Here is an 18,061-nt window from a genome sequence, read left to right as displayed (position 1 = left end):
ACCCCAGTTAGCGTTTACTTAAATGGCACAAGACGAGAGGAAGGACAATGCTTTGTCCTTAAAATGCCTGATCTACGGCATATACCTTGAAAATAGGTTGATAGCACTTTCTTTGATGCCTGGGAAACAGTTAATATTAAATATACTGAACTGATTTCATAAGGACAAGGGAAAAATACTAGGTATCATGGCTAGAGAGTCTAGAAGAGCCAGTAACAGAAGGCTGTAGTTTCTGAAAAGCCAGGTTGCAACCACAAGACTAGGAGGAATCTGTCTGAGGAAGGCCAGGGAGCATGGCTGAAGGAAAGAGCAAGCGACCCTGAGAGGCCAGGGATTGAGCCCACAGGTTGAGAACCAGACTGTGCAAGGATCCCAGACAGACACAGAGGAAGAACTAAGAATAGATGGGCCGAACCAGCTTGAAGGCCTGGGTGGGCCATAAGCATAGGCCTGGGAGAGAGCCAACACTTGGAATAGGCTGAGGCTTACAGAAGTACTTCAAACCAACAGAAAGGCCCAAGGTAGACAGAGCATAGCTTCAACAAGTGGAGGAAGGAGACAGCATAGTTTCCATTTTTTTCTCACAAGAGAGATGTCCTTCACTCCGAGAAGAGGAAGACAAATGGCACAGGGGGACAGAGAGGAAACAGCCCCAAATAAGTAATGCAGTATTGAAAAAACAAGTCTGTAAATTTAGCCTCTAGGACCAGAGAAAACATTTGCTAAAGGAACTTACTGATGGGGCTAAATCTTTGCTCTCAGTGCCTTTTCTCCCATGGGGAAACAAAAGGGAACGAGGAAAGCTGGAGTTAAGAAAACAGTATCCTGAATTTTGAAGAGACTGGGGCGGGGGACCTCCTGGGAATTAACAAACTGTTTAAGCTGATGTTCCTCTCCAGGCCATTTAACAGACCAATTTAATAGGTATTCCTAAAAGGTTTATTTCAGTGATTCCTAGAAACCTGCCTGGATCCTCTAAGACCAAGGCACGTAAAAGTATGTTTTTTTACCTGAATTATGGTCATTATAATGATAAAGCAGATAATACTATGTACAGTAGTAAAGATAATATAGTAATTAATATATATATATAGTAAAGATAATAAGGCTTACCTTTATTTCAGAACTGCTAGAGTTGCTAGTAATATGTGAATCATATAGTCAGAGACAATCAGGATCACAGAAACCATTTAAACCAGTGTAAATTGTAATCAGAAAAGAGTAATTCTTTGGATGAAACAGACTGAGAAGCCAAATGGGCAATAGGGAGGCAAATCAGCAATTAGTAATAGCAGAAATCTGCTACCGCTGCTGGGCTGGAGGGATAAGGGAAAGGTAGGCTTAATGGAACCCAGGGTCCAGAGTCACTTGACAGACCCTGGAACCCAAATCGGCCTGTCCAGTGGTAGCTGGAGCCAGGGAAGAGATGTGGCTGCTGCTGGAGATGCCATCATAGCATAGAGCGTGGGAAAGAAATACCCTTACCTCTCCCTCCCACTTGCCCTCCAGTTTTCCCAAGAGGCCTGCTGTTGGCTGTCAACAGCCTGGGTTACACAACCTGTAGGAGTCAGCCTTCCCGCAGTACAGAGCAGACAAGAAAAACTGAGGGATGCATCTAAGGGCAAACAGGCCCAGGACCTACACAGCATACACCTGAACAACTAGTAGTTGTTGACTGAGGGCCAACAAAGGGTGATTGACAGTCTTGTGTCAAGCTGGAGACAATCTCCAAGTGCCAAGGGGTCTGTGATAATCAGCCTAGCTGGGCAGTAGATCATTTAACGAATTGAGCCTTACAACCTTAGACTGCTTTAAAACCCTGTATTGGGGCTGAAAACTATGTCCTATAAGATATGATTGAAGGATGTAGGCATATTTTACCTAGAGGTGAAAAGACTGTATGGGTTCTTGCCAGTTGTCTTCAGATACCTGAAGGTTTGCCTCGTCCTATGGAAGAGATAATAATTGCCAGTACTAATTAAGTATTTACTAAGATCTAGGTACCTAACTCATTTAATCATCCTAACACCCCTGTCGAGGATAAGTATTATTGTACCTTTTAAAATGAGAAGTCTGAGGCTTGACAGGTCATGTAACCAGCACTTGGCTTAAGCCTTGTCAAACCTTTCAGACTCTGAAGCCCGTGTACTTAACACTAAGCTGACCACATGTTGTTTTGCTAAGCCAGTCAAGTAAGTACCAATAAGTTGAAGCTGCCATGAGGCAAAATTTGATTTGATAGAAGGGTGATCTTCCCAATGAAAGTTTAACTTTTTTATTGTCTAATCATGGTGATGACTGCTTCTGGAAGTAGGAGCTTCCATTCATAGACGTATTTAACCAAAAATTAGTTATCTAGCAGATTACTAATATCAGGGGAAAAAAGTATTATTAAAGACAAAAAGGGACATTTCATAATGATAGAAAAAAATCACTTCAACAATCCTAAATGTGTGTACATCTGACCACATAGCTTCAAAATATGTAAAACAAAAATTGACAGACCTAAAAGGAGAAATTAAAAACTCTGCAGTCATATTTGGAGATTTCAGCTCATCTCTTTTGTAACTGGTAGAACACACGAAAAAGAAAACAGAAGGGTAGAACAAGACAGCCATCTTGACTTCATTGACACACATAAAACTTATACCCAACAACTGCAGTTCCAAGTGCATGTGAAACAGTCATCAAGATAGTTATCTAGCAAATGTGCTGGTAAAGATACTTCTTTTTGAGCAGGAAGTTGGACTAATTAAATTTTAATATCACTTCCACCTCTGAAATTCTAAAATTTACTCATCTTTTCCTAAGAATATCACCCTTAGCCCAGCTTCCCCTTTGTGTGTTGCTGATAATGATGTGTTTTTAGCCACTTCCCAAACACAAAAGAGGCTGTGGAGGCACCTTAAATAAATGCAGAATATGGGATCCTGTCCTTCCTCCAAACTTTGCTGATTCTTTTAGTTGAACACTTGTCCTATCTGCTTTCTCATTTATATATCTCAAGTCAAAGCCTCAGCCCAGCTGCTGATTCCTGGTTCTCCTACCTCTGAAATCACTTACCAGCTCAGCCACCAAAACCAGCTTTTTGTCCTGAGCTACCCTGCTGGAGCAAGCCAAACCTTCAGCTGTAACACACTACTCCTACAAATCCATTTATTCTAATCCATGCACCTCTAAAAACCCAGAGCTTCCAGAAAAAATCTACACTATAATGGAAGGAAATGATTAGAAGGGGACATCAAACCAAGGGGAAAATAAGTGGAGATAAAATAACATAAAATGAGATAAAGTGAATATTCAAATGTGTGCTTCAGATACTGTTAGATTGCTAGAGGTAGACCAAAATTGGCTCCAAGGGAACTGGTGAGTCTAACCAGTTCAAGTCCCTCAGTAGACTGTGTTAGAACCTGACACTCATCTGCTTCTAGTTCTGGGTACTCATAAGTCCCCCAGAAAACATACCCCTCTTCTTGTGTATGTTGCTTCATGCCTAGACTTTTGCAGTTACATAGAGAAGCATCTCTTATGATGACTCCAGCTGTTCCAGAATTCAGAATGCTGCAGCCATGAAGGGCATGAGTTCAAGTCCCCCCAACCACCCCCAGATTCCAGCTGTTTCCTTATTTATTAATGGAATATGAATTTTGTCTACCAAATAGGATCTTTGTGTGGTTTGAATGAGATAATGTGTATGGAGGGGATGGAGTCAGTTTTTTTTTAACATTTTTTATTGACATATAATCATTTTACAATGTTGTGTCAAATTCCAGTGTAGAGCACAATTTTTCAGTTATACATGAACATATATATATTCATTGTCAGATTTTTTTTCTCTGTGAGCTACCATAAGATCTTGTCTATATTTCCCTGTGCTATACAGTATAATCTTGTTTATCTATTCTACAATTTTGAAATCCCGTCTATCCCTTCCCACCCTCCACCCCCTTGGCAGCCACAAGTTTGTATTCTATGTCTATGAGTCTATTTCTGTTTTGTATTTATGCTTTGTTTTTTTGTTTTTGTTTTTGTTTTTGTTTTAGATTCTACATATGAGCGATCTCATATGGTATTTTTCTTTCTCTTTCTGGCTTACTTCACTTAGAATGACATTCTCCAGGAGCATCCATGTTGCTGCAAATGGCATTATGTTGTCGGTTTTTATGGCTGAATACTATCCCATTGTATAAATATACCACCTCTTCTTTATCCAGTCATCCGTTGATGGACATTTAGGCTGTTTCCATGTCTTGGCTATTGTAAATAGTGCTGCTGTGAACATTGGGGTGCAGGTGTCATCCTGAAGTAGGGCTCCTTCTGGATATAAGCCCAGGAGCAGGATTCCTGGGTCATACAGTAAGTCTATTCCTAGTCTTTTGAGGAATCTCCACACTGTTTTCCATAGTGGCTGCACCAAACTGCATTCCCACCAGCAGTGTAGGAGGGTTCCCCTTTCTCCACAGCCTCTCCAGCATTTGTCATTTGTGGATATTTGAATGATGGCCATTCTGACTGGTGTGAGGTGATACCTCATTGTAGTTTTGATTTGCATTTCTCTGATAATTAGTGATATTGAGCATTTTTTCATGTGCTTATTGATCATTTGTATGTCTTTCTCGGAGAATGCTTGTTTAAGTCTTTTGCCCATTTTTGGATTGGGTTATTTGGTTGTTTCTTATTAAGTCGTATGAGCTGCTTATATATTCTGGAGATCAAGCCTTTGTCGGTTTCATTTGCAAAAATTTTCTCCAATTCCATAGGTTGTCTTTTTGTTTTACTTATGGTTTCCTTTGCTGTGCAGAAGCTTGTAAGTTTCATTAGGTCCCATTTGTTTATTCTTGCTTTTATTTCTATTGCTTGAGTAGACTGTTCTAGGAGAACATTTTTGAGATGTATGTCAGATACTGTTTTGCCTATATTTTCTTCTAGAGGTTTATTGTATCTTGTCTTATGTTTAAGTCTTTGATCTATTTTGAGTTTATTTTTGTGTATGGTGTAAGGGAGTGTTCTAGCTTCACTGACTTACATGCTGCTGTCCAGTTTTCCCAACACCATTTGCTGAAGAGACTGTCTTTATTCCATTGTATATTCTTGCCTCCTTTGTCGAAGATGAGTTGACCAAAAGTTTGTGGGTTCATTTCTGGGCTCTCTGTTCTGTTCCACTGGTCTGTATGTCTGTTTTTGTACCAATACCATGCTGTCTTGATGACTGTAGCTCTATAGTATTGTCTGAAGTCTGGGAGAGTTATTCCTCCAGCCTCTTTCTTTCTCTTCAGTAATGCTTTGGCAATTCTAGGTCTTTGATGGTTCCATATAAATTTTATTATGATTTGTTCTAGTTCTGTGAAATATGTCCTGGGTAATTGGATAGGGATTGCATTAAATCTGTAGATTGCCTTGGGCTGTGTGACCATTTTAACAATATTGATTCTTCCAATCCAAGAGCATGGGATATCTTTCCATTTTTCAAAGTCTTCTTTAATTTCCTTCATCAGTGGTTTATAGTTTTCTGTGTATAATTCTTTCACCTCCTTGGTTAGATTTATTCCCAGATATTTTATTACTTTGGGTGCTATTTTAAAGGGGATTCTTTCTTTTTCTGTTGATTCCTCATTAGTGTAAAGAAATGCCGCTGATTTTTGAACATTAATCTTGTAACCTGCTACCTTGCTGAATTCTTCGATCAGCTCTAGTAGTTTTTGTGTGGATCTTTTAGGGTTTTCTACATATAGTAACATGTCGTCGGCATATAGTGACACTTTTACCTCTTCTTTTCCAATTTGGATCCCTTTTATTTCTCTCTCTTGCCTGATTGCTGTGGCTAGGACTTCCAAGACCATGTTGAATAGGAGTAGTGATAGTGGGCATCCTTGTCTTGTCCCAGATTTTAGTGGGAAGCTTTTGAGTTTTTCACTGTTGAGTACTGTGCTGGCTGTATGGAGTCAGTTTTTAGAATCACTCACCCCATCTCCTCTCCAAGTTCTTGACTAAGTGAGCTATAGGCATGAGAATCAGTAGCCGAATGGGAGATGAACTCCATTTTTTAAAGTAATAACTGGATGAGCACATGATTTTCCTCCTTCCTCTCTCCCAACTTTGGGGCTTGTTCGGTAATTTGCACTGAAGAACATGACTTAGAATATCAGCCTCTTATTTCTTGCTCCCTCCTCTTAACCTGAGAGTCCAGGTTTGTAGATCAGAATCCAAAGTCATTCATCCATCCAGCCTCAAACATAAGAAAATCTGCACCACCTACCCAGTCACAAGCAGAAGCTGGAATACTGTGAGCTGGGAAGAGGTGAGAGCTTTTGGAGACAGACAGGCCAGCATGCTCTACTGTGTGGGGACAAGAACTTCAAGAGACTCCACAGGTTATGAACAGCACTTCAGGATGCAGTCACCCTGCTCTCCAGTGAACCATGACCCAGTGAGGGACTTCAGCTATAATTAATCAAGTCAGCAACTCAGCATAAAGACACACAAGGGAGGTTCTCAAGTGGCAAAAATTGTGCAGGGGTTGGGACATTCTTTCCACCTCCATAGTATGTAAAAGCACAGGGCATGAACTCAGCACCTAGAAAAAACTTAGTAAATCATACATATTTGATGTTTTCCACATGGCTGTTATTATTATTTTAATATAAAATGGATTTTAACACTTTGTGCCCATTTATACTCTTCCCAACAATTTAAGAAAAAGTTTCATCATACCTGTGTTATATATAGGTATCTTTAATAATTGCATTGAAAATCTTTCTTAAAGAAGTATTTCCTACCTAATGAAAGCTAGTGCTCACTGCATCTTCCTGTCACCAAAAATCAACAAGTTACTTTGCACACTGCCTGATATTTGCATATGTGGTTAATGTTTATTGATTTTTAGCTGTCATCTGAGATAATTGGACAATTTGTCCTTGTGTCTTCCTGTTGCTGTCAGTGTCACTTGTGTCTATTTTAGGTCTCAGGTTTCTAAAGGGCAGGGGGGCGTATCTAATTGATTCATTAAGCGTACACTGCACAAGAGTGTGTGTGCACATATGGGTATGTGTGTGGGGGTTAGAGAAGAGCTCCTCGACACTCCTTTCTTGAAACTCTAGTAGACAGAATTTAGGTCTTTATTTGCTCTCCTCCTAACCTCAAAGAGAACAGAGGAAAGGGTGGAGTAGGAAAAGTTTTCCACTTCTCTTGAAGTGGAAAGAAAATTTAGCCATTTAACTAAATACAAATACATGCATTTTGTAATCTAGTCAGAATTTAAAAGACAAAATGTATGCTTGCTTTGGAATGATTTTAGGTATTGTACAGCCTTGAATCAGTTGAGCATGTAATAATTAATAAATAATGCCGATCCAATGTGATTATTAAAATGACTGTGGCTGAGAGCTTTCATTTTCCTGTTTTGAAATTGTATAAGAACTCATGTGATTAAGTTCACAGTTTATTGTTTGTTTAGTATTTTAGAAATATACCACCGCTATTAATTTTTTTAAAAAAGAGGAAATGGTGAATTGGAAAGAAAAATTTTTTAGAAAAAGTACTAAATAAAGTGAGATTTGAGGGTTATCTAGTGATTTTACTTACCCATCGTGTCTTCTCTCCAGCCCTCAATTGTGAGATCATTTACAGTAATACGAAAGACACATAGTGTGGTAGTCTGAAGCACTACTGAGATTTGGAATCAGATTTTGTGCATATATTGGCTCCACCAGTCACTAGTCCTGTGACTCTGAGTGAAATGCTCAACCTCTCTAGCCTCAGTTACCTGTAACAAAAATTGGGAATATCAACAATGCTGTTTTGTTGTAGTGTAAGAATTAAATAATTCAATGTGTGTAAAACAGCACAATATCTGAGACATATGAAATGTTTAAAAAATTGAAACCATTTTTACTTAATATTGATAATGATGATTTTATTTCACATGGCATTGAGTACAGAGATCTACAGGAATCAGAAAAGGGAGACTTACTTATTTTTCTTCCTCTCTCATCCAGCTTCCTACAAGAAAATAAACACTCATAACCTTAAGGTCCCAGGGACAGATGAGGTAGAGTTCACCTGTCAGGCTGAAGGTTACCCCCTGGCAGAAGTGTCTTGGCCAAACATCAGCGTTCCTGCCAATACCAGCCACACCAAGACTTCAGAAGGCCTCTACCAGGTCACTAGCGTTCTGCGCCTAAAGCCACACCCTGGCAGAAATTTCAGCTGTGTGTTCTGGAATCCCAGTATGAAGGAACTTACTTCAGCCATCATTTACCAAGGTAAAAGCTGCCTGCCCTTCCTAGCTCTATCCTCAGGGTTCTGACAAGAAATGGATGGTGCAGTCCGAATAAGTCATTTGAGGAAAATGTTCTAAAGGGACTATTTATGAAGGTGTGGTCAGACTTTAGGGAAACTACCAAAGGTAGTGCAGGACACCTGGGGCTTCAAAAGTTGGGGGAGCAGTGACCACCCTTGGAAGGTTGGTGGAATCTAGAGAAGGGAGCTGTAGGGAGAGCACTTGACAGGAGCTGTGTCCTCCAGCACAGGGATGCTGCTGCCTGCGGTGACTCCAAAGGGTGGAAGCTGAGGAATAGATACCCCAGCCTCGTTCCCCTACTGCCCTCCAGTCTCCTGCTGGTGCTTCCCATTGGCTGAACCCAGCTAGACATCAGAGAACAAGGAAGTCCACTGATTTGTTCATAAGATCAGTCTCCCAGAGCTCAGAACTGAGTGTTGGAGTATAGAGAATAGATCCACAGAGGAAACTTAAAACACCCAGTGCAAAAGCTAATCACTGTGATTCAGACACCATGCCATGAGTCAGCAGAATAAATGGTACTTTGCTGGCTTTGGTGCCAGCCAAGTGGTTATAGGGTTTTCCAGGAAAACTGGCCTCAAAAAAAAATCTTTAAGAGCCTTCACTGGCTATGCTGAATCGCGTACTTTAGAACTTGGTATGCCAGCAAAATTTCACTTTGGAAGTCTGACAATTTTTTATCTACTAGGAACATTCATTTGCCAAATTAGAGAAGCTAACATCTAGTATCATAATCATTTCATAAGAAACCTGTCATTTAATCACCAAAGGCATGTTTCCTATTATTCCTATTGTTCCACAAACATTGTGGGCTTAAGACAACACAGATGCATTAGCTCACACTTCTGGAGGTCAGAAGTCTGAAAAAGGCTTCACTGAGCTCAAATCATGGTGTCAACGTGATTGCGGAAGCTGTAAGGGAGAATTCATTTTCTTGATTTTTCCACCTTCTAGAGGCCACCTGCATTCCGTGGCTCTTGGCCCTTTCCTCCACCTCCAAGGCCAGCAGTTACGTTACTCAGATCTCTGCTTCTGTCATCACATCTCTTTCTTTAACTCTCTCACCTCCCTCTTCCACCTTTTAAGGACACTTATGAGTACATTAGATGCTTCTCCCAACCCAACACACACCTCAACCTGATAATTCAGGATAATTTTCCCATTTTGAGGTCCTTAATACAATCACATCTACAAAATCCTTTTGCTCTGTAGGGCAACACATTCACAGGGTCCTGGGATTGTGACATGGACATACATCTTTGAGGGGAGACATTATTCTGTCACTATACCAATAAACGATATAATCTCAGAGTAAAGGACAGTCCCTAGTACTGATTAAATCTGACTTTATAGAAGATTTACTATGTTGTCATTATGTTTCACTATTTGCCCTTCATCTTAGTTAGACAAAACAGAGCTTATGATAAGGACTTGTGTGGCATGCAGGTATTTAGGTGATGACTCCAGGGAGCAGAAGTGAGAGGTTTAGGAGATTAAGACAGGAAAGAAGGAAAAGCAAATATAAGGGTGCATTATCAGAGTTGTTGGCATGGGCAGTAGGAGCTCAAATACTCAAAGACCACCTGAGAAGTGTATCAGTGGTCTCCTAAGATGTTTACTCAAAGGGCTTCAAGTGGAAGAACTAATCTATCTGCTTTTACTCCTGTGGTTAACACTTGTCCCCAGGAGTGTTAACTTCCTTCTGCTGTGAGCTATGCATACATGTGAGCTGAACGAGCTCCCACCAGCATCTATAGCTTCAAGGTCATTCCAGGGCTGAAAGCAGTTGAGGTGAGTCACTGACTGTGAAATGAGTTTTGGCCAATCTGTGGCTGAAATCAGAGGTGAAGCCGAGAGGAGGTGAAGCAGGACTACCAGTTTATCCCTTGCACTGCTCGGGTCCACTCGTGCCCTGCATTAAGTCCACTGTCTCTGAGCCTTCCATCAGGGAAGCAGCTACAATCTCTGCACAAGATACATATACGAGAGTTCATGGAACAAATTACAGTTCCTGCTGCTGCAGTTGATCCCAAGCCATAACTGATATGTGTCATTGTTATCCACTATACACTCTAGGTTTCCCTCACTCAGCACTTCAGATGGAATAGTTTGTTTGCCTGGAAGGTAGAGGAAAGAGGGGTTGGGGGGTTGACTCAGACTTTAAACCCTAAGAGACCTGAGCCCTTAGTCGCCTTGCCTTTAACAGACTGTTTCCTTTAACAGCAACTGAAGTTGCTAGAATTGCCGTTTCATTGTTATTACTGGGCAAGGAAGTTACAAGACTCAGAGAATGAGTGGGTCTCTGAGTTCCAGATATAGTCTTCCTTGCCTCCATTAGATAGCACCATTCAAGTTCCTCTTGGTAATCAAGATTGATTACTCTACCAGTGCAATGATTCTTTTCTTTGCCTGCTGATCCACTAGTGGGCAGAGCTCAAGCTGACTAGGCAGTAGCTATAACTTTAGATGCAGCGGAACATATCCCTTGGTACAGTATCCTTTGGTAGAAGCATTTGCCACTAGGAAGTAGGACCTTTAATCCAGTAGAGCCTAACTTTGTGGCAATGAGAAACAAAAACTGTACCACTAAGTCACTGGAAGTGAAGATGAGAGAGACCAACCCTCAGCACTGGGGGAGCTCTGACACAGAAGCAGCACGTTGTTAAGCGAGACTGTTGGGGAAGCGAGAACCTGCACGGAGCCATGCATCATTCAGCCACATTCAGCCATGGCCGAGATCGGGGGTGGGACAGGCAGAATATGAGCTGGGGCATCAGAGATCCCTGCTCTATCTTAAATTAAATTTATCTTAGACTGGCACCAATCCGTAGACCAAACTGAGAACGCTGAAGTGACAATGCCCATCTCATCATCGATTTCCTAGCATTTTTTTTTTCCTGGAAAAACAATCCTCCCTGATATAGTTTTCAAAGGCAGCCAGCTCCACTGTCATCTCCAGACCCTCAATTCCCCGCTTCTCCACCTATCCACACTTCACTACCCAATTTTAAAGTTAGCCCAGCCTCTTTCTAACTAAATTATTATAATGAAGTGAGGAAGCAACAAGAAGAGTCATGCTAAGGATCTTGATAGAAATAAAGACATTAGAAATGCACCATATTTAGGGCCAACTTTGAGTGAATATAGCGAATTAAGCAAGTTGACCTTTCAACACACCCTACCTCTCTTTTTATTACAGGTGAGACCACCAGACTTGTCACCTTATAAAAACTGAGCTATAACTAATTCATACTAGAGCTCTAGGGACTTAAATATTAACAATCCTAGTAGAATTAATTTTTTCCAGAAATTGTTTAGTCAACTTGTCATGTGGAATTTTCTGCCTGGTTAAGTGTTGGCCAATACTTTGGGTGAAGTGTGGTTTTCTAGAATGACACTTACATAAGGATTCTTGCCAGGAAACAGAGGCCAGGTAAGAGGAATTTGGAAATAACTAGAATCTACCCTTTGCATTGTTTTCACATCAGTATTCTTTTCTTCCTGGTAGAGAAGTGGAAGGGCAGACTGGCCATCACTCTGGAAGCCTTGGGGTAGTGAGAACTTAAGGTTGAAGTAAGCTGGCCCTTCTCTCCATGGAAGCCAATAGAGATAACGGAATAGTCAGCAATCATGGGAGGGTCCTATGGGGTCTACATCAGAGCTTGGGAGCTCCTAGGATATCACTCATGAATGCAACCAGTGGGGAAGTGGAGGGATCTTCATGCAGTTAGAGGTTCTCAACCTAGTTCTACCCATCCTTCCCAGCTTTACATTCATCCTCTCTATTCCCTGAGATGGATCCTCTGCTCGGTCAGCTCCCCTTCCTCACCATGTGCTCTCTGAACTTGCTTGTCCCTCTCCCATCACCATGACTTCTTTGCTCAGGCAGTTCCTTCCATATAAAATAGCATCATTCACCTTCTTCACCAGCTCTCCAGGGCGGCTCATGTAACTCCAGGGTACAAGGAGTCTTTCCCTCATCTCGCCTCCTAAAACAGATTACTTGTACCATTTCTTTGCCTGCCTGTGACTGTACTTATCTTGTCTTCCTTCACAGCCATTTCATTTTCCATGTATTTCCATTATTCACATGAGTCTTCTCTATACCCAGACTAACACAAAAGCTGAGTGCTCTGCCCATGGTAAGTGCTCAGTCAATGTCAGGTTAATGGTTGGAGACTTCATCTTGGATGGCCCCAGTCCTGCCATCCCAGCTGCCAGTCTGTGGGGACAGCCAGAGCAGAACGATCAAATGGTTCCCTACTTTGTGGTACAAATTCCAGCAACAAAATAACCAGAGTCACACGTCCTCCCACAGGTTCCTTGCTTCTATTTCTCAAAAGCATTTTTGAATTGCCTTATGACTGTCTCCTTTCTACTCATTCTCATAAGTTGAGCCACTCTCTGGTGACTTCTGTGACCCACAACATGTTTCTCCACAAGTCCACAAATAAAACAAATACAGCAGTGACAGTCTGGGGTGGGAGGTGCTCCAGGGGTTCTAGAATAGATGGCTGAACATCCTATGTTCAATCAGAAATTGAGAAGCAATGAGACCATTTTCCTTTTGAAAGAGGGTTCCTTCGGCTCAGCCAGTGTTATATTTTCATTAGGAAACGGAATGGGACTGCAGCACAGGAAACAGCTATAACAAGAGCCTGCAGGGCTGCCGGAGAAGTCCTCCCAGAAGTCCTTCCTGGTGGTGACTCTCTGGCAGTGGTCAAGAGCAGGGGTTCTGAAGCCAGATGGACTTGAATTTCAAATCCTTTCTCCACCACCTACTAGTTTTGAGAACAAGAACATGTGACTGAGCCACCCCTGAACTCAGTTTCTCATTTGTAGAATGAGGGTAAATAATAGTAGATACCTGCCTGATAGGGTTGTTATGAGGATTAAAAGAAATATATTTGTAAAATCCTTAGCACTCAGAAAAGATGGAAACAGGAAAAAAATACAGCACCTTTAGCAAGAGGCATGGCTTCCTTGAGAGTACATAGGGTTGTGGATAAGAATAAATCAGATATATTTCCCATTGTATCATCCTACCATTGTTAAGTAGCATGCAATTATTATAAAACAATTTAGAAGAGTATGTATTAGGACATAGGCTAAGAGACTTCAAAATACAGTGATTCAAATAAGACAGAAATATATTTTCCTCTCATGTCATATTCAGAGATAGAAGATGGTTCAGAGCAGCTAAGTCACTGTATTCCATAAAGTCATTCAGTAATCCGGGCTCTTTCCATCTTATTGCTCTGCCATTCTCCAGGATGTTAACCCTATTGAATCGTCAAAGCTGGGTCACTGCCACATTCATGTTTCAGCCTCTAGAAAGGAAAAGAGACACATCTACTGTTTGGAGGCCAAGACTCAAAAGACCTATTCTCTAGTTCACATGGCTGGCCACACCTAATTGCAGGGGAGGCTTAGAAATGTAGTCTTGGAGAAACATGTGTTCATCTAACACCTAGCTAATACTAGAAAAGAAACAGAGAGTGGATTTAGGGATAAGCAAGCAGTCTGCCACAAGGTAACTAACAAAAAGGAAGACTTGGCGAGGTGGGCTAGACAGATAGATGGTCAGTTCAGCCCAACAAATCCTCATTGACACCTTTCATGTAGCTAGTGAGTGGCTCTTTAGGGGATTCAGAGATGACTTAGAGAAAGTCTTTGCACTTCAGATACTTACAGTCTAAGCATACTGATGTCCTGTTACATGTTCAATGTTAAAAAATCTTAAAGGAATAAATAGAGCTTTTGTGTTTGGAAGGGACTGTGAGGGGGCCTGCACAGGGCAAGGGTTTACATAAAGGCATTGAGGTTGGGACCTCTCCTGTTGTGGAGACAGAGAACATCCCAGGACTCCCTGACTTTCAGTGCTACATGTAGCATGTTCTTAGTAAGAACTTCCTAGAAGATTGTAATTAATATGGTTATGAATAGCAAGAAATGATAACTAGACTTATTGTGGTGATCATTCACAATATATATAAATACTGAATCATTATATTGTACACCTGACACTAATATAATGTTGTATGTCAATTATACCTCAAGAAAACAATTTAAATATGGATTATCCAATATGTAGATAAGCCAGTCTTCTTTATCCTTTTCTTAATGTTCACCACACTCTTGGATAGAGACAAATATCTATGAGGACCGAGCTTTGGATCAGATAGATCTGGGTTTGCAATCCTGGCTTTGCAATCCTGGCTTTGCAATCCTGGCTTTGCAATCCTGGCTTTGCCACTTACTTAGCAGTGATGACCTTAGGTAGATAATTTAGCATCTTGGAGCTTTACTTCCTCAACTCTAAAATGAGGGCCTTAGATTAAATGATATCTAATCCCTTCCCAGCTAAAACTGTCCATGGTTCTCAGATGGCACTATGATTGAGAAAGGACAGGGGTGGTTGATAGAACTGAGCCCTTCCTCGTGAGCATTTTTGCCTCAACCAGGCCGTTATGTTTATTCCTTATGAGTTACTCCATAAGGCAAAATTCGGCCTTTTTGAGAGGGCTCAGTTTTCCTCAGGTACCCTTTCATGTCCCTGTAGTGACTCCCACCACTCCAGCCCTGCCTTTTGTCAATCTGGGGCCCTCATGCTACCAAAATTACCCCTCTTACCCACCTGTCCGCTGAACTCATTTTTAGCTCAGTGCAAGACCTTGGTTAGCTGAGACAAGGAAAAGGGCTAGTTGTAGTAATTTACATTAAGGTACAATATTCTGTTTTTTCAAAAGGATCCTGTCAATCCTGAAAATTGAATAACTGATAGTATAGATTCTAAGCACTGTGAGAGCTTAACAGTGGAGGGGGAGACATATTTGGGCTGAGGGACTATCCGACTGGAAAGAGAGAGAGATGATAATGATGATAGAGATAGACAGACAGACAGATAGATAGATGATGTAATACGATATGTATATCAGAATGAGGAAAAGCATGGAATCTGGAATCAGGCAGCCTGGATTATACCTCAGCTATTCCCTTACTGTATAACTTCAGGGAAGTGTCCTAGGTCTCTGTGCATCACTTTCTTCATCAGCAAAATGAGGGTCCTAGTAGAGCCTGCCTCATAGGGTGGTTGTGAGGCATAAGGGAGCTAATACATATAAAATTCATGAAACAGTACCTGGCATGGAGTAAATGCTCAGAGCAAGTTGGCTATGTTGGTTATAACCCACTCGTTTTGGCCAACTTGTTGGTTTACCTCTAAGCTCCCATGTAATAGGATTCTGGTGCTTTTCTTTCCACCAGGTGATGTGGAACCTTCCAAGATCCCTCCATCTTCACTGCTTCATATTTTCATCCTCTTCTTCATCATTGCTTTAATGTTCATAGCCACAATGATAGTCCTAAGAAAACGGCTCTGCCAGAAGTTCTGTTCTAGAGAAGGTAAGTGAGTTTTGTTAATGGTAAGCAAGTGGACCGGGTGTCTGCATAGTGAGGCTCTGCTGGCCCCATAGGCCTAGAGCTTTCCAGCTTCACACTAAATCCCCTCAGGGCTTATGAATTGCTTTGGGCTTGTCCTGATTATTTCTCCCCAGAAGAAAATGACTCTGGTCTTCAATGAGTTGGAATCTTTACACTGAATATTTTTAAAGGAATGTTTTGTTCCTGTGGCTGAAACAGTTTGCTTTGTTCTTTGAGCCAAGAAGTGTCATCTGCCTCATGAAAACAGTGTAATTCTGGCAATATTCTGTTTTTTCAAAAGGATCCTGTTAATCCTGAAAATTGAATAACTGATAGTATAAATTCTAAGCACTGTGAGAGCTTAACAGTGGAGGGGGAGACATATTTGGGCTGAGGGACTATCCGACTGGAAAGAGAGAGAGATGATAATGATGATAGAGACAGACAGACAGACAGATAGATATAGATGGATAGATGGCTTTGTGGTCAGAGTTCACTGGTGGGAGGATGCCAGGACCCTTGATGAGGATTCCTTTAGTTCTCATTCCTCCTTTCCCCATTCTGGTTCTGAGCTGGGCTAATCTCCCACCCCTGCCTCCAGGAACCTTCTGGGTGGGGAAGGAAAGAAAAAAGTATGAGGCCATTTGGGGGTGGGAAAAGTACCTGAGTGGTGATACCCTGAGGTCTTCCAGCAGTTCCCTCCTCAGCCTGTCACATCCTTACCAACCTGCCCCTGATCTGTTGTGTCAGCTGGGGCAGAGCACACATGGAGCCTTTGAGCCCAGGCCAGAATATCTGCAGGCCTATCTGGTACTTTCCTAAACTGTCCCTTTGTCAGCACCCAGCGTATAGATCCTCCCAAGATCTATACACCGCCTATAGAAAAGGAAGTAGTATCTGGGAATACTTCAGCAGGAATTTGGAGTGGTCACTGTTTGAGGATTGGGGGCTTTTAGGTGACTGTTATCCTACATTTATGGTCTAACTTCTAAATTCTCATCTGCCATGAAATATTGTCATACTCTGTCCTCTGACTTATGTGTGCATTAGCTTAGGTACTAACCACAAAACCCTCTACGATAAATTCCAAAATCCGAAGACTATTGTCAAAAGAAAGAGAGGGGTTGGAGAGGAAGGAAGAAAGCAAAAAGAGGGAGGGAAGGAGGGGAAACAGAGGCGGGGGTCAGGGGTAGAGGTTACAGAAATAGAGGGAAAGGGCACTTCACCATACAGAAGGAATTATAGGGCCTTTCCCAAAAGAACTTGGACTAAACAGAATTACTTCTGCAAATCTATGACCTCAGAGAATCATGGCAGATGCAGCTCATCAGAATCTTATCTTCTGCGTTCTCTTATTACCTCCCCCATACATACCTCTCAGAAACAGCTTTATAACCAAGATTCCAGGCCTGGGGCCTGAGAACCCAATAGTCATCTCAGAAGTGAGCAACAGAGTCTTCTATCCCTATTCTCTTTGGGAAAATCAAATAGAGTCACATTTCTTAAAGGTAGAGCAAAAAAAAAAAAAAAAAATCCTCCCTTCATCTTTTATCCCAATCTCAAGAGTAAGTGAAAGTATCAGTAGCTCCAAGCTGGGTACGAGTCTCAGGCACCAACTACGGTGAGAGATTTGTTACTCATGAAAGTTAAGTGCATAAATTGGCAAATGATTCCGCTTCTGTTTTTAGTGAACCAGAGTGAACTCATTGTTGCCTACATAATAACCCCTCTCTAACTCATGTGCTTTGGGCTCTGCTTTCTCACAAGGGAGTACATGGATAGGTGTGTGGAAATGCTTCTGCCATACACGCTCACATGTCACAGGAAAAGGTGGAAAACTGCTGGTACTGTGGACAGAGCTTTAAACCAGGATCAGAAGGCTAGATCTGGACCTGGTGCTGCCATATACTGGCTCTGTGATCTTGTACGAACCACGCAATCATCCAGCTTCTTTGAATCCATCTGTAAAATGGAAAGCAATATGAAAATAAAATTTTCCAGCTTATTGATCCAACCTCACTGCCATGGCTGTGGTTCAACCTGGACTACGCCAGAACCCTCCTGCCTCCAATGTAGTCTATTTTCACTTTTAGTCAGAACAGGTGTTTAAAGTTTCAGATCTACCATGTCTCCTCTGTTCACACCTCTTCCATGGCTTCTCATTGCTCACTGGATGAGTTCCCAACGAGCCTGGGTAGTGTGACTCATGTCTCACCATTTATACTGCATCACCATTACCTTTGTTCTCTGAGCTCTAGCCATACAGAATTTTCTAGTCCTGAGAGGCATCTCATTGTTAAATCTTAGCTGAGCTGTCACTTAAGCCTCCCATGATGCTAC

The 18,061-nt window shown here is 41.6% G+C and overlaps 1 protein-coding gene across 2 annotated transcripts in view; it reads left to right on the top strand.

Moving 5' to 3' along the window:
• The window catches only part of PDCD1LG2 (programmed cell death 1 ligand 2), a 67,144-nt gene that overhangs the window by 25,212 nt on the left and 23,871 nt on the right, over positions 1-18,061 (top strand). For both annotated transcript variants that reach the window (XM_074361602.1, XM_010960634.3), the window contains exons 4-5: positions 7,995-8,261; positions 15,566-15,703. In XM_074361602.1, coding sequence (XP_074217703.1) covers positions 7,995-8,261; positions 15,566-15,703 — 405 coding nt within the window. The remainder of the gene's footprint in view (positions 1-7,994; positions 8,262-15,565; positions 15,704-18,061) is intronic.

The sequence above is a fragment of the Camelus bactrianus genome, chromosome 4 (genome assembly GCF_048773025.1).
Source record: "Camelus bactrianus isolate YW-2024 breed Bactrian camel chromosome 4, ASM4877302v1, whole genome shotgun sequence".
NCBI lineage: Eukaryota > Metazoa > Chordata > Mammalia > Artiodactyla > Camelidae > Camelus > Camelus bactrianus.
Note: the sequence above shows the minus strand (reverse complement) of the source record. Positions and strands in the feature narration are given on the sequence as shown.